The 14425-nt window shown below is 34.3% G+C and overlaps 1 protein-coding gene across 4 annotated transcripts in view; it reads right to left on the bottom strand.

Moving 5' to 3' along the window:
* Positions 1-4987: 4987 nt before the first annotated feature.
* Positions 4988-14425, bottom strand: part of LOC110094479 (probable RNA methyltransferase At5g51130) — a 71072-nt gene continuing 61634 nt past the window's right edge. For 3 of the 4 annotated variants that reach the window (XR_003702110.1, XR_002302868.2, XR_002302869.2), the window contains 3 exons: positions 11747-11815; positions 11495-11636; positions 4988-5363 (listed from right to left, as the gene is read on the bottom strand). Coding sequence is in view for 1 of the 4 variants with exons in the window: in XM_020819732.2 (XP_020675391.2) it covers positions 11547-11636; positions 11747-11815 (159 nt within the window). In the remaining 3 variants the exon portion in view is untranslated. Of the gene's footprint in view, positions 5364-11287; positions 11637-11746; positions 11816-14425 lie in introns of those variants that run through there. The other variant, XM_020819732.2, reaches the window with a different exon arrangement.

Below are 14425 nucleotides of genomic sequence, written 5' to 3'. Positions count from 1 at the left end.
AACTACCAATTCACCCCACTCTTGGTAGCCGTGGGACCTTTACTTAGGCTTAACAACCTAATTACTAGACTCAACAACTTCTAAGGCCCTTGCCATTTCCGGGCCTTGATCCATAAAAATTGTTTTGGGATGTTTATCACCCATTATACGTAAAAAAAGTTGTGAACAGCTACGTAAATGATTCAATCATCTCTTATGAAAAGAAAGGCACCCCAAGCAAAATATTTTGCCAATGATTATTAACCCCAACAAATGGTACACATACCAAATTATACTTATTAAGTCTATAACTAGTATAAAATACTACCACATCATCAAAGCAGTCATAATCGATCCGGTCAATGCCATCAACCCAAAAAACAAATTTAACAATCTATCAAATTCATCAAATTGGACATCCCAAGTGAACATATTGTCATCAACTTGACGATCTTTAAATAACTTAATCAAAGAATTAGTATCTCCAAATTCAATCTTTGCTCTTTTCTCTTTTTGAATAAAGTTGTACGCATCCCTCTTTAGATAATCCAAGGTTCTGGACACCTCCAACATCATCAACAAGGTAGGTACATGCATCAATAGTTCTTATCCCGCCTTCTGTCATTGATTTAAGAATTGAAGCTTTAACTTCACACATATTCCTACATGATCTAAGAAGATGCCAATCTTCTAGCCTTGACAAATCATGATTGTGGGTTTCAATGAATTTTTTCACCTTCCAATATCCAACTTCATCCACTATAAATCTAATCATTGTTGGACAACCTGTTCTGGTGTCTGATCTACGATATTTCAATTGAAAATTAAGATCAGGCATCTTCTTGAAACCAGCTTTGGAACAAATAAAGTCATTGGATTTAATTTTTCTAGAATTTGGTCAATAACTATGATGATCCTTACGAACACTAAAACCAATATTATGGTAATAATTACAATTAGCCTCGTATGCCTCTTTCTCATTCTCATAAACATCCTAATAAATTATAAATAAATTAGTAAAAAAAAAGTAAATAAGCACAGCATACACATAAACAACGCAGTAGATACGTACATTGTACGCATAAAATATGCTCTATGTAGGCACATATTACGCACAACATACACAGTATATACGCACATAATACACACAACTTATACAGTATATATACACACTGAATACTCACAACATACACATAAAATATGCAATATAAAAAACAATATATAAAACACATAATATGCATCTCATTTTTTCAATGCTCTTTCACCACTTTTCATTGTATTTCAATAATAAAGTATCTAGGCAGAAAGAACTCAGTAATTTTACATGTGAAACATGTCATAATGGACAAATAGGCTTGTTTCAAAGAAAACTTAGAGGATTCGAATCTTTACCGATAAGTTGAGTTCTAATTTCGTAAATTTATCTTTTCTGGTGGCTGCACTTCTTCTTTTATCTGTTCTACTTCTTCGACGTCTTCATTCTTGTTTTTGGCCGCCGCGTCCTCGGAGAATATCGTGTTGTCGTAAAAAGAAGTGACCTCCTCCAGATCAATCTTCAATTTCATCGGCATTTTCTTTGTTCTTTCTTAATTCCTAAGCTTGCCCCAAAATTTTCGCTAAATCTTATATAATGAGGAGCTTCGTGGCTTAAATCTATAAAAAAAAAATGACAACCCTAATTTGAGTTGTGCGGATTTCGGATTTACGTGTTGAAGCCACGTCGGAATTTCACTAATAAAATTACGAAATCATTTTCCACGTAGGCATTCCACGTGTTACAATTTTAGTGGCGTCCGAATGCATCTCCACGTCTGGAATGCGCACTGAATAATAGCTCCTTTGGATCAAGTATCAAAACTTCATGAATCATTTATAGAAATTTCTACCCAACAGCTTGCTTTACTCATTCCTATAAAACTTGAAATTTTAATCAAAGTAAATTAAAAGAGTTATACGTAGTAACTCATCAAGTTGCTCGACAACAGCGAAAGCTGCGAATAGATAAAAGCCCGGTCTCTATGATTGCTAGGGAAGACACTTGATCAAAACTCTAGATCAAAAGGGAAGCTTAGAATAATGGATGAGAGAGTAGGAAGTGAAGGAAGAAGATATTTGGAGCGGGGTAGAATATTGGGAGAGAATAATGAAGTGAATGAAGAATTGGGGCGGAACACAATAAAGAACAATTTAGGGCCTGTGGAAGTAGGTTTTTAGAAGTTTTTATGTTAGTTTAAAACACCCCATTTTGAAGCAGTTTAAACTGGTACTAAAGGTGGCTATTGAAATCACAATAGTAGTCTATCTATAGAAGTAGTTTGAAAACTGCTACAATGATATGCTATTAAAAATTTTAATTTTTATTAGTGATTGGGTCAACCTATAACATTGGATTTTGGATTTTGAAGTTCTTTAGGGACTATTTGGTTTGTTGCAAATTTGGTGGAAAATATTTCAAATATAAGAGTTTTAAATATATTGGTGTTTGGATTGAAGTAAAACGAATGAAGAGTAAAATTTAGAAGTCAAAGGAATTCACCATCTAGTTCAAATCAAGTATATTTGGAATTCCTCCAATTTGGATTTCCAATTAAACTAAAAACTCACTTTCACTGCCATCGCCGGCTGCCACAGCCCTCCATGCTAGCTACCTCGTGCCGCTAGCCACCGCCAGCAAACAATGGCCACTATCAGCGACCACCGGCCAGCCCCAACCACAGTTCATCACTGTCAACAACTACTGCTTGCTACCTCCCATCGCTAGTCACCCCCAACCACTGTCGACCACGAGCTACCGCCCACCCCCAATTATTGTTGGCCACCACCAACCACCATCATTTTAAACTTTACACTACAATCAATTTATTTCAAGCCAAACAGAAGAAAAAAAATCCTGTATTTATTTTGCACTCATTCAAACAACTCCAAAGTATTTTAATTCCACTGCATTTCTTCAACACTTATTCCTTCTTCAGCCAACCAAATAATCCCTTAATAAAAAGCTTCATTAGTTATTCATACTCCAAGCCTTTGCTTTCTTCTCTTTTGAAATTTAAAGTTCAATTTTCAAATGAGGCAACTTCAATTGAAAAAAATGAAAGAGAAATGATTCTTTGGCCAAACTTTCTCTTGGATATTCCATATTAAAAGAGAAGAGCTTCAACTATATATGAAAGAGAAAGAAAATAGCTAAATTTCTTGATGTATGAACTTGAGGGGCATAAACAAAACATGAATGGTTCCATATTAATTGCAATTTTTTGTGTGCTCCTATTAAGGATTAAAATAAATAGCAAACCCGTATCATGATTATATGCTGATCAAATTTCTTTTCTGTTGAATAATTACATTTGAATCTTAATGAAAAAATTGTGTTGTGACAATTGTTTAATCCCTCTTATCATTTATGTTGAGGATTTTGCTCTTGATACAGAAGGATAAAATGTCATTTAATATAAATCATATGATATTTCTCATTTAAAGATGGCTTAGCAGACAACTCATTTGTTAAATGGACTATATGAGATAAGAGTTGGTTGGAATTTTGAAGCCAGTGTAAATATGTGCAGCATAGAAAGTAGTGATATGACATCATTCTCATGAACAATGGTCTAATCATTAAATTTGCTATCGGGTGTAGCGAGTAAATCAAACAAATTATTTTGGTTTAAGTGTATGTTTAACTCTTAATAAAGAAAACAATAACATCTTTCTTAAGAGAAAACAGCCTTTAGATATTTTTTTTCTTTGTTTTTATCCAATTCACTTTTTTGTAATGGAATCTTTAAGATTACAACTAGGAATTATATGAAATTATTTAGGATCAAACAGATTGGACTGGCCCAGATTGATTTGCTCAATATTGCCCCTTCATAAAGAACAATTATTACGTCCTCTGACCGGACGTAGAGCTACGTTCGGCCGCCAATAACATGTCGCCCGTGCTCTTACTCTTTACCGCGCGACCCGACAACTTGACCCGGAGCGAAACCCGAGAATGCTATGTTCGCGATTTTCTCGGTATTGCTCTGTATTTGCTCAGTATTTGCTAGGTATTGCTTTGTAAAAATGAGAAATACCGCTCTGTTAAGACCAATACCATGCAAATACCGAGTTGTACCGAGTTTTTTTACAACTCAGTACAACTCGGTACAACTCAGTATTTGCTCGGGATTTGCTCGGTATTGTTAGGGATTTGCTCGGTATTTGCTTAGTATTACTAGAAAAAACTCGGTACAACTCGGTATTTGCTCGGTATTGCTAGGTATTTGCTCGGTATTTCTCGGTATTGGTTATTGCCGAGCAAAATCGACCAATATCTAGCAATACCAAGCAATTTTGGATCCGTTCTGGGTCGGGTTGTCGGGGCACGCGGTAAATAATGAAAACGCGTGGCACGATTCTACTGGCGGCCGAACGTAGAGTTGCGTACATTCACCGGACCAAATAAAAATTCCTTCATAACATCCTACTTGGTCTTTATATGTCAATGCTTCTGGCCATAAATTTATAATTCTTAAAACTATTTCAAATATAAAAAATCATTTAGAAACAAAATTCTGAATCATTTTTAATCATTTTACTTACTGTAAGATTCACACCTTACACAGAATTATAATGTAGTTGAACAAATAAGGAATTTTCTACCCCAACGTGAATGAATATCAAGATAACAACCGGTAGTATTTTATTCCTAAGAACTTGTCGAGGCTTTAGGCAATTACTCATATCGCTTTTGAAAATCTTCATTCTTACAGAACCAATTTAGCTCTCAATAAAATCACTCCGTTATAGACCAACTTATCTTGCTGACTTGACACAATTTTGATAACAAACCACATACTTATTTGATTGGAAATAAATAAAAAATTTAAAAATACCATTTCTAAAGAACCTAACAGAACTACCTAATTATGAAACAGGATTCAGAAACCCTTTCCATGCCCAGCGTTCATTTTCATTATGTTCCCGTCCCATGTCCTTTAAATTGGCCATTCACTAACAAAAAATGTGCATTGCAACCAACACCTTGGATAAAACCCCTGAAGAGTACAATGCCATGAGAAAAGAACTTGAGCCTGTACAACTTGTAAAACAATCTAAATATCATTGCTTACTAGCGTTAATCAAAAAAGAATTTCAAAGCCCAGATGTGTAGTACAGAGCTGTTAAGTGCCCATTTAATGCAGACAAATATAGCTCGGCAGAAGTCAAAATAATACAAAGGCAATAATTATCTTCCATTCCTCAGCCTCAAATGCATCAACAAAAATCCCATGGTGTTGTATGGTGCATGGAAATTGATCAAAACGCAGCGAAAGCAAGAGGCCTTGGTTATAATTTGTTTCGTATCTGATTAGTATTCGGTGCTCTCTAATCTCTTCATGCTGCACGAGCATAACAAAAAATAATATGTTTTTAACGATCCAAGTAATTCACACTGAAGTTTTAGGCGACTGCAAAATAGCAATTTGATCCAATACTATCTTCTTGCTTTCAAGAAATTTTGTACGAAAAAGTAACTTTTCAAAGCAATAAAAAAATCATCTCAAACAAAGCCTAAGGCTACATTTGGTATAGCTTTCTTGTTACTTTATAAAATTGTTGTATACAAAGTAATTTTATAAAATTGTTGTATACAAAGTAATTTTATAAAATTGTTGAAGAAAGCATCTTCCCTAGTATAAAAATTTTTTGAAAGTTCTGAAAAAATAATGACTGACTACAAATGAAAAAATTGTCCCAAATAAAGAATAAGAGTGATAATGAGATAAAATTAATATTGCAGAACTATACAATCATCTGATAAAATTTGTAGAAAGAGAAATCCAAAGTTAGCCCGACCCATAGCTCCAAAACAAATCTTGATATGCTGATACTAAGAGATGGAGAAAGGGAGAGAACTTAATTACCCCATATGATTGTATTGCACATAATCCCTTGAAGCTAACTCGGCTATTAACATACCAAGATAATCTTTGGGTCGAGGTAGGCAGCATAGCGTTACCTTTTGCAGGAGAATAATAACAACGGAATGTTAATGAAAAAAGACGCCCAAATTCAAAATTTTAAACATTTAAAACCTTGGCTAGTAATATCAACATTGTTAACTTTATTTCAACAATTTGGGGATATGGTTTTATCAACAAATTCAAATAAACCTTGGTTTTATCAATTCTCAACGATTTATTATCTCTCAATTGTTGCATGACGTGCGAAGGCAGGACTACTCTTTATTCACACCAAAATTAAGTCAGAAAGAAGAATTGAAGTGCGTAAAGAATATATATAATAAACTTACAATTTATAACGTCTACTCTTTATATTCTGGAAGAGTTGAATAATTACTTCATTATCAATACAATCTAAAATTTCTTACTCAATAGGAGCGATTAATAAATCAGTCATCCATTGATCTCCAATTCTATTTCGCAACAAATCCTTTGTAATATTCATGGAAGAAAATGCTCTTTCGATGTATGTTGTTGCAACGAATAAAACCAATGCCAATTCTAGTTGTCTAAAAATAAGAGGATATATTATATCCTTTCTACTTTGGATCATTTTCTAAGCAAGGCCTCCTATTTCTTTTAATAAAGAGAACTGATCATCAGATCGTATATCCATAATGTAAGTAGCCAACTGATTTTCAAGAATCATCTGATAAAAATAGTAAAATCAGTTGCATAAAACTGTGGCATTCTAATCAACTTGTCTTTTTTGAATTATTAAATCCATTATTAGGATCGAAACAGACAATAGACAAAAGTAACTCAATATTTGCTTTTATAAAATGATTGCTCAACTCTTAAAGTTTGCATATCAATAATTGTAAAGAAAATTTCAACAGTAAAATGATATGAAGTTGTTATATCCTGAGCTCTACGATGAAGCCGACCACGAGCAACCCATTTATCATCCATATGTGAAACTTCAATTTTTTGTTGCTCATAGAATGTTGAGTTACTTTACTGATGAAGTCTGCCCACTTATTATCTTTCATATCTATTAGTCTGATTTTACATACATAAACCAGACATGACGTTTAAAATATCTTATTCTCCTCTCTACAAAACATGTGATAGTTCGATTGTGATACCAAGAACATCTTTCATCAGTTGTAGGAAAAAGGAAAATATGAAGGTTTGTTATGATTCCAATAATGCATATGCCTCACCTCTTTATTCTGAGCTTACACCATCTTCCAAAATAATTTCCAGGACATCAATAATTGTATAAAACATTGTGATCAACCTTATAATAGATTCATAATACGAACCCCATCGTTTATCGCCAGCATGCTTAAGGGTTATTACTTGAAGCAAGCCACACCCTATTATTAGTTCTCCAGTTTGTAATTGATATAATGTATTCTCTTGCTGTATATCTCAAAATTGATCATGACACTTATAAGAAACACTAACAATATTCATCACATTTGAAATCATAGTGAAATGAAGTAATTTGAACATGATTTTTTTTCCTAATATCAACGCTAATTGAAGCTGATCTGAAAAGTAATGAATGTAATGTATTGATTTATTTTCATTCAAAAATAGAGCTTTTAAACCATTAAACTCTCATCTCATATTACTAGAATCGTCGTAACCATGACAACACATTCAAGAAATGCTCAATCCATAACTTGAAAGTTGTTCAATTGCTATTTTGAGGCTACTTGATGTTGTATTTAGCACATGAGAAATCCCCAAAAAATGCTCAACTATCTAACCTTTCTTATTAACAAAGCACACTACAGTTGTCATTTGCTCTTTTGCAAAAATGTTACATGATTCATCAACTAAAATTGAGAAAAGAATATTACCAATGTCCTCACTAATAAATTTACTAATTACTACTCTTTCAATATCTTTCTGAATATCTGGCGCAAATAATTTCAAATTTTCAGGTGCATTCTTTAGTACCAAATCATTTGTGTCTTTGCTATGTTCAGCTAAAAATTGCACTAATTGAAGAAAATTTCCCTTATTGTTTGATTTAGAGGACTCATTATATACCCAAAAAGCCAATTCTTATCTTAAAAGAAATCCTATGCAATGAAACGAAGTATTTAGATGTGTGCAATATACATTTGAAGCTTGATCTAACTACTTTTGGAATCTAAAAACAATATGCTGACTCTGTCTCATTAAGTCTTCACAGCTTCGTCTACCCTTATTATACACACTGTTATGGCTTTCTACATGAACCTCAAACCTATTAGTTTTTTTTTGTTCAATTTGAAAATTCATTTTTATTAAATGCCTTCTCTTCGTTATCTCTACCGGATGTTCTAAAATGATAACAATATAGGCAATATGTTTTTTTTATATATATGTTATGCTCTAGTCAATCCAAGTACTTGTCAAACCAAGTAGGATTAAAGCATTTGTTTTTCATCTCAAACTTAGATTTTGAAAAATCATGACTGCGAGGTTGAAATGGTCCTCTTTGTAAATATTTTCTAAGAACTTTATCTCGAATATCAGGGTTACACTCACTAATAAGAATTCTCAATCTTGGATATGATGGAAGATTTTCTACATTTAATTCCATATATTGCTTTGGTAAATCTACCTCTACTAATGCACTTTTCATTTTGTTCTTCAACTTTATTGTTATTCTCATCCATAGTTTTTTGATGCATTTGAATTCGATGATCGCTAGAAATATCTTTCCATGGATATTCAAACTCATACTCAAAGATGCCCTAAAAGTATATATACTGTTAAGATATAAAATTGAGGAATTCAAACAAATGTGCACACATTTTTATTTCATATTATTAGACATTAATATTTTCTTTTAAACACAAAAAATACCGAATAAAATACTAATCATATGTGTAGAAAATTTAGTACTACTCTTATTTAAAAAACTCTTGATGAGATGAGGATTGGATTTCCCGAAAGATTGCACTTCTTTTTTGCTTCTTGTGGATTAATCAAGCTAAATGGTTAAGGTTTGAAGAGAAGCTGGCATCCTCAGACGCAGATGTAAGATTTGACATGTTTTAGGTTGATTGATAACAAACAAAAATTAAAAAAAAAAAAATCATTACCTGGAGCAGTTCTTTTTGCCACTGCTGTTTGGGTGGAGGAAAAGTAAGCCGAGAGCAGAGAGCTCGTCTTCGTTTGCGTTGAGGGAAAGCAAGCCGAGAGCCCATCTACCATCTAACCCGTCTCTGTCTGGGTCGAGAGAAAGCAAGCTGAGAGACCGTCTCTGTCTGTGATGTATGTAAGTTTCATATTTTCCCCACTTTTTGCCGCTTTATGATGATTTGAATACCCCCTAGTAATGCTTCAGTTTTCCCTCATCTTGGGGGTTGTTATGATTCGATTTTTCCCCCTATGCTGCTATCTATTCCCCTCCCTTTCACGGTTTGGTGGCTGTTGGTTTTCCGTTGATTTCCTAGGCGGCTGTTGGAGTTCTGCTAGGTTTTCTAAGTAGATTTCAGTTTCTATGTCATTGGCTGCTGTGAGTTGCTTCGGTTTCTTGCCAAAGCAGCTGCCCCTTCGGACCCTGCTTGTTGCGGTTTTCAATAGTATTCTAGTGGTTATTTTAGAGGTTCTTTAATTAACTTGCATTAAATATTTTTTCTCTTTTTCCCCCTATAAATAATGGTTGTTTTCCTGCAATAAAAGAAAGTTTGATGTGAAAATGTTTGAAATGTAAAAGCCTGCAGGTTTTTTAGCTTGCGTGCTAATTTCATTTTTTCTTCTCCTCTTAAAATTCGTCTTGATCTTCTAACCTCTTCTTCTATATCCATGGTTCCCGCCTCACTTGTATCTTTCTTCTCAAAGTTAATATAATATATGGTTTATGTTTGTCATATTTATGTTAAAGGAAGACTTTTTGTTTGCAATCTTGGTTTTTTTTTTTTTTTGCATCAATTTGGTATCAGAGAATCTAGGATGTTGTAAGTGTCTCACTTTCATTTAAAAAAAATGGAAAGTCAAAATAATCAAGCTGAAGGTAAACAAGAAAGTCATTTAACTATGCCTAGCATTCCTGAGACATACTTCCAACAACAAAATGGGTTCCACCTCGAGCATATTCTTCTAATCCTCTACAAAATGAGCTTCTCAAGATTCAAAGACAACTGCATTTAAGTGCCGAGAAATTTGAAGCTAAGAAACTTCAATTCCTGTCTGAATTTGAACGAGCAAAGGAGATAATCAAAAGAAAGTAAGACATATTAATTCAAGAATTGGAAATGCCAGATTTTCAAAATTTTGAGTCGAACTCATTAGGTGATGAGATTTCTCCACTAAAGGAGAATTGATGTAGGCAAGTTTTCAGATTTTCCCCACTTTTGCCATCGTATGATGCTTCAAATTAATTGATGCAACAAAAAAAACTAAGATTGCAAACAAAAAGTCCTCCTTTAACATAAATATGACAAACATAAACCATAAAACTTATATTAAGTGAGGCGGGAACCATGGATAGAGAAGAAGAGGTTAGAAGACCAAGACGAATTTTAAGATGAGAAGGAAAAAGGAGACTAACTCGCAAGCTAAAAATCCGCAGATTTTTACATTCCAAACATTTTCACACCAAACTTTTTTTACTGCAGGAAAAGAACCACTATTTATAGGGAGGAAAAGGAGAAAAAAAATATTTAATGCAAGGTAATTAAAAAATCTCTAAAGCAGCTACTAGAATACCCTTGAAAACTGCAGCAAGCAGGGACCGAAGGGGCAACCTCCTGTGGAAAAAACAAAAGCAACACAGCAACCAATGGGGGGAATTCGAAACAACTCACAGCAGCCAATGACACAAAAGACTGAAATCTGCTTAGGAAACCTAGCAGAACTCTAACAGCCACCTAGGAAATCAGCAGAAAAACAACAACCACCAAACCGTAAAAGGGAGGTGAATAGACAACAGGATAGGGGGAAAAATTGAAGCATAGCAGCCTCCAAGATGGGGGAAAACCGAAGAATTTCTAGGGGGGGGGTTCGTAGCAACATACAACGGCAAAAAGTGGGAAAAATCTGAAACTTGCCTACATCAGTGCTCGAGGCACCGACTCGCGAGTCGCAGGGGAGGAGCGTAGGTAGCGGAGCGGTCGAGCGAAAAAGAGGCGTGATGCAAACCAAAGAAATAGGGCATTGACATATTTTTTCTTTTCTTTTGGGTTCGGGGGAGGTGGTATATACTAAGAGTTTTTTTTTTTTTTTCGGGGGGGGGGGGGGGTTGGGGGGGGGGGGGGGGGGGCACTTGCCTCTGCTTGACCCCCTCACCCTCGCTTCGCCCGTGGCTATCATCACATCTTTAAACGAAACAAAAGTGTGAAACAGTGCACTTACAGAAAGGACAATGCTGCTTCAAATTATTATATCATGCCATTACATTTCCAAAACATATTAAAGGTGTAGAATGGAGCACAAACAAGTACAGTGGACAAGCATATAATAAGCTAGGAATTACACAGGCCAAAAGAATAAAAATATGAACAGAATAAAACGGAAGCTATTTTACACTTCGAATGGTTATTAGACTGAACAAATACCGTGACAGTAAAACTGTTGAAAACTTCTACCATTTCTCCTTCCAATAAAAAATCACTTTTTGAAGGCAATGATTGGCCTGTCAAAACCAGCAACTGTGCCAGATAAATTGTCTGTGATGGTATCGGCAGACCTAAAGCCAACCTTCAACCAAACAAAACTGTTCGTCAAATAACCCAACCATGCGTAACAATGCATTTAAAAGATAACAAAAAAATTAAAACTTTTCAATGGGAAGAATTTATAGTATTAACCTTATCTAGAAGGATATCTCGAAATTGATCAGGATGTAGATGAATATTACTATAGTTTGTCCTTATAGCCTGCAAAACATAAAATTTAAAGCATGAAAAGAGAAGTGGTCCAAGATTACAAGTGATATACTTTTAAATCAATACTTAAAAATTTCATGATATAAGTGATCTCATTATGGTATTCTTTATATCATTTCAATCAATATTTTATGCATCAAGTGAATGAGAAACAAATGGCATTACTATAAATTAGAATATGAGTACTCACCTTAAATTTCAAATAGCCTGATTTTTGCCCTTTTTAATCTTTACTTGAACTCTACTAATCGATCAACTATATTATTCTATTAGATTATGTTAACTTATTTATTTAATCATATCTCTATCCCTATTTACTATTCCTAAATAACTCTCATTTGCTATAAAAGAAAATATCTTTAATCCATTTATTTAAAAATTCAATTAAATGAAATCTCTCATAAATTTAGACTCCTTATTTATTTCTCATTAATCTTTTTACTTAAAGTTTAATCTAATTATTGTTATTTTCTAAATAAAATTCTTTGTTAAGATATTTTGAATTTAATATTACAAAAATATAAACTTCCACCCTTCAACATATATATTCTCTCACAAATTCTCTGTTCTTATTAATTAGATTAATAAATTAAAAATCATACATAAATATTAAATATAATCTTTTTCTAAATACATTCACATATATTAACACTAATCATATATATATATATATATATATATATAAACACTAATCATTGCAATTAAATAATTCTAAATTTATAAATTTTCATCATTAACATATTAAACTTCTCTTTTACGAAATTTAAGCTATATTTTAAATCTAAAATATACTTTTATAAATTGGTTTTTTCTAAATTATAATCTAGATTTAGACAAAATTTTAATAAATAGAAAAAATTACCTTTAACTCCTCAAATCGTCTCTGAGTGTACAAGCTCACCACCAATCACACGAGTCACGAGGCTCTTCAATCTCCCCCTCTTTTGCTCTCACTCGATCTCTATCTCTTGCTATCTCTTTGTTCTCTCTCTCAAAATCTCACGTCTCCCTCTCCTCTCTAATTTATAGTGATGAAGCCCTACAACTCCAAATGGAGTCGACTCGAGCTCCTCTTCATTGCTTCCAAACGACAAAACCTGCTACGCCAAATCAGCATATTCGAGCCCTCCTTCAGCTTCCACAACTCCAATCGATGAAGGCGACAATGACACTAATCGATCAAGAGCAGCCATCCCATTGCTTCCTCGTACATTCCTTCCCCCTCCAGGTAACGGACGCTCCTTGATCTTCCTCGCTTCCTAGTATCGAAATGACGAACTTATCCATCTCCTTCAATATCTTTGACTTCTACGACCCACCAGTTCAGTATCTTACAAATCTTCCCCACTTATAATAATTTTGTCCCATAAATTTACTTATATTTTCTATTTACTATATGTTATTATTAAATAATATAGCTATATACTATCCGGTTGAACTTTTAAATTTCTCACAAATAATTTTCCTTAATTAATTCTATGGCTCTTTCACTATGATTCATATACTATGAAAATCTTTAGCTCTAGTACCACTTTTGTCACGACCTGACCCGAAAGCTCAAATTAATGAGACAGGAACAGATGCATTGAAAGAGTTACTAAAACATCAAATGCATTAAAAAAATATTATAACTAAGTTTAACAATTACCTTTCTCTTCGATTGTCTCTTTTAGACCGGTCCACTGGACCGGTCCAACCAGTCCAGGCAGGACCAGTTCACGAGCGAAATCGCAAAAACAGCGGAGAAAGCTTCTGCTTGGGCGTAAGCCGCGCGAGACGAGCGCCTTGCGGGACAGTTTCGGGAAGGAAATTTGAGGGAGTTTAGGAGGGAAATTGATTGCAGGGATTGTTTAGCGAATTCCTTTTGAATTGTATGCATTAAGTAGTTGATTTTTCTAGGGTTTGGTGCATCTTGAATTTGGCTGAAATTTGAGATCTCTTAGATTTAGGTTTTCTTTGGGCTCTAGCGGCGTCTAGAGATTTGGGAGAGTTCGATCATCCTCTCGAATTGAGGATCAATTGTATCTTTGTTGTTTTATTCATCTACTAGTGAAATACAAGGGTTTTGTTTGGTTTTTTTTTTTCTTAGATTTCTTGTGTAAAATTCCTGTTTTTCTCTGTTTGGGGACTGTTTCCTGCTGTGGACAGCAATATCATTGCTGCAGTTTACTGATTTTGGCTAGGAACACTTGTAAATCCAAGTGTTTCCTATCAAATTGGTATCAGAGCATCGTTTTTGGGACCGTTGCTGGCTGAAATCCTGAAATTTCAACGGGAGTTTCGTTTCCGGAAAAAGATCTTCGTGAATCTTTAGAAGAACGATGGCCGGAAAGAAGGCTAACATCTTGGAAGGCGAAGTTGGCCAATTGAAAGCCGATTTGGAGGAAAGATTCTTCAACCTTCAAAATCAAGTCACCTCCAATAATGAAAGGTTGGAGCGGAAGTTCACCGCAATGAAGGAAATGTTGAAGAAACTACTTGAGATGAAAACAAATCCGGCGACATCGAAAGTAAGAGAGACCGCCGACGGCCATGGCATGAGAGCAAATCCGAACCCCTTGCGGGGGAGGAGAAATTCGGAGGTAGAGATCCTAGAGGAAG

This window comes from Dendrobium catenatum, unplaced genomic scaffold, assembly GCF_001605985.2.
Source record: "Dendrobium catenatum unplaced genomic scaffold, ASM160598v2 fragScaff_scaffold_130, whole genome shotgun sequence".
NCBI lineage: Eukaryota > Viridiplantae > Streptophyta > Magnoliopsida > Asparagales > Orchidaceae > Dendrobium > Dendrobium catenatum.
This window is presented reverse-complemented; position numbering and strand designations above follow the sequence as displayed.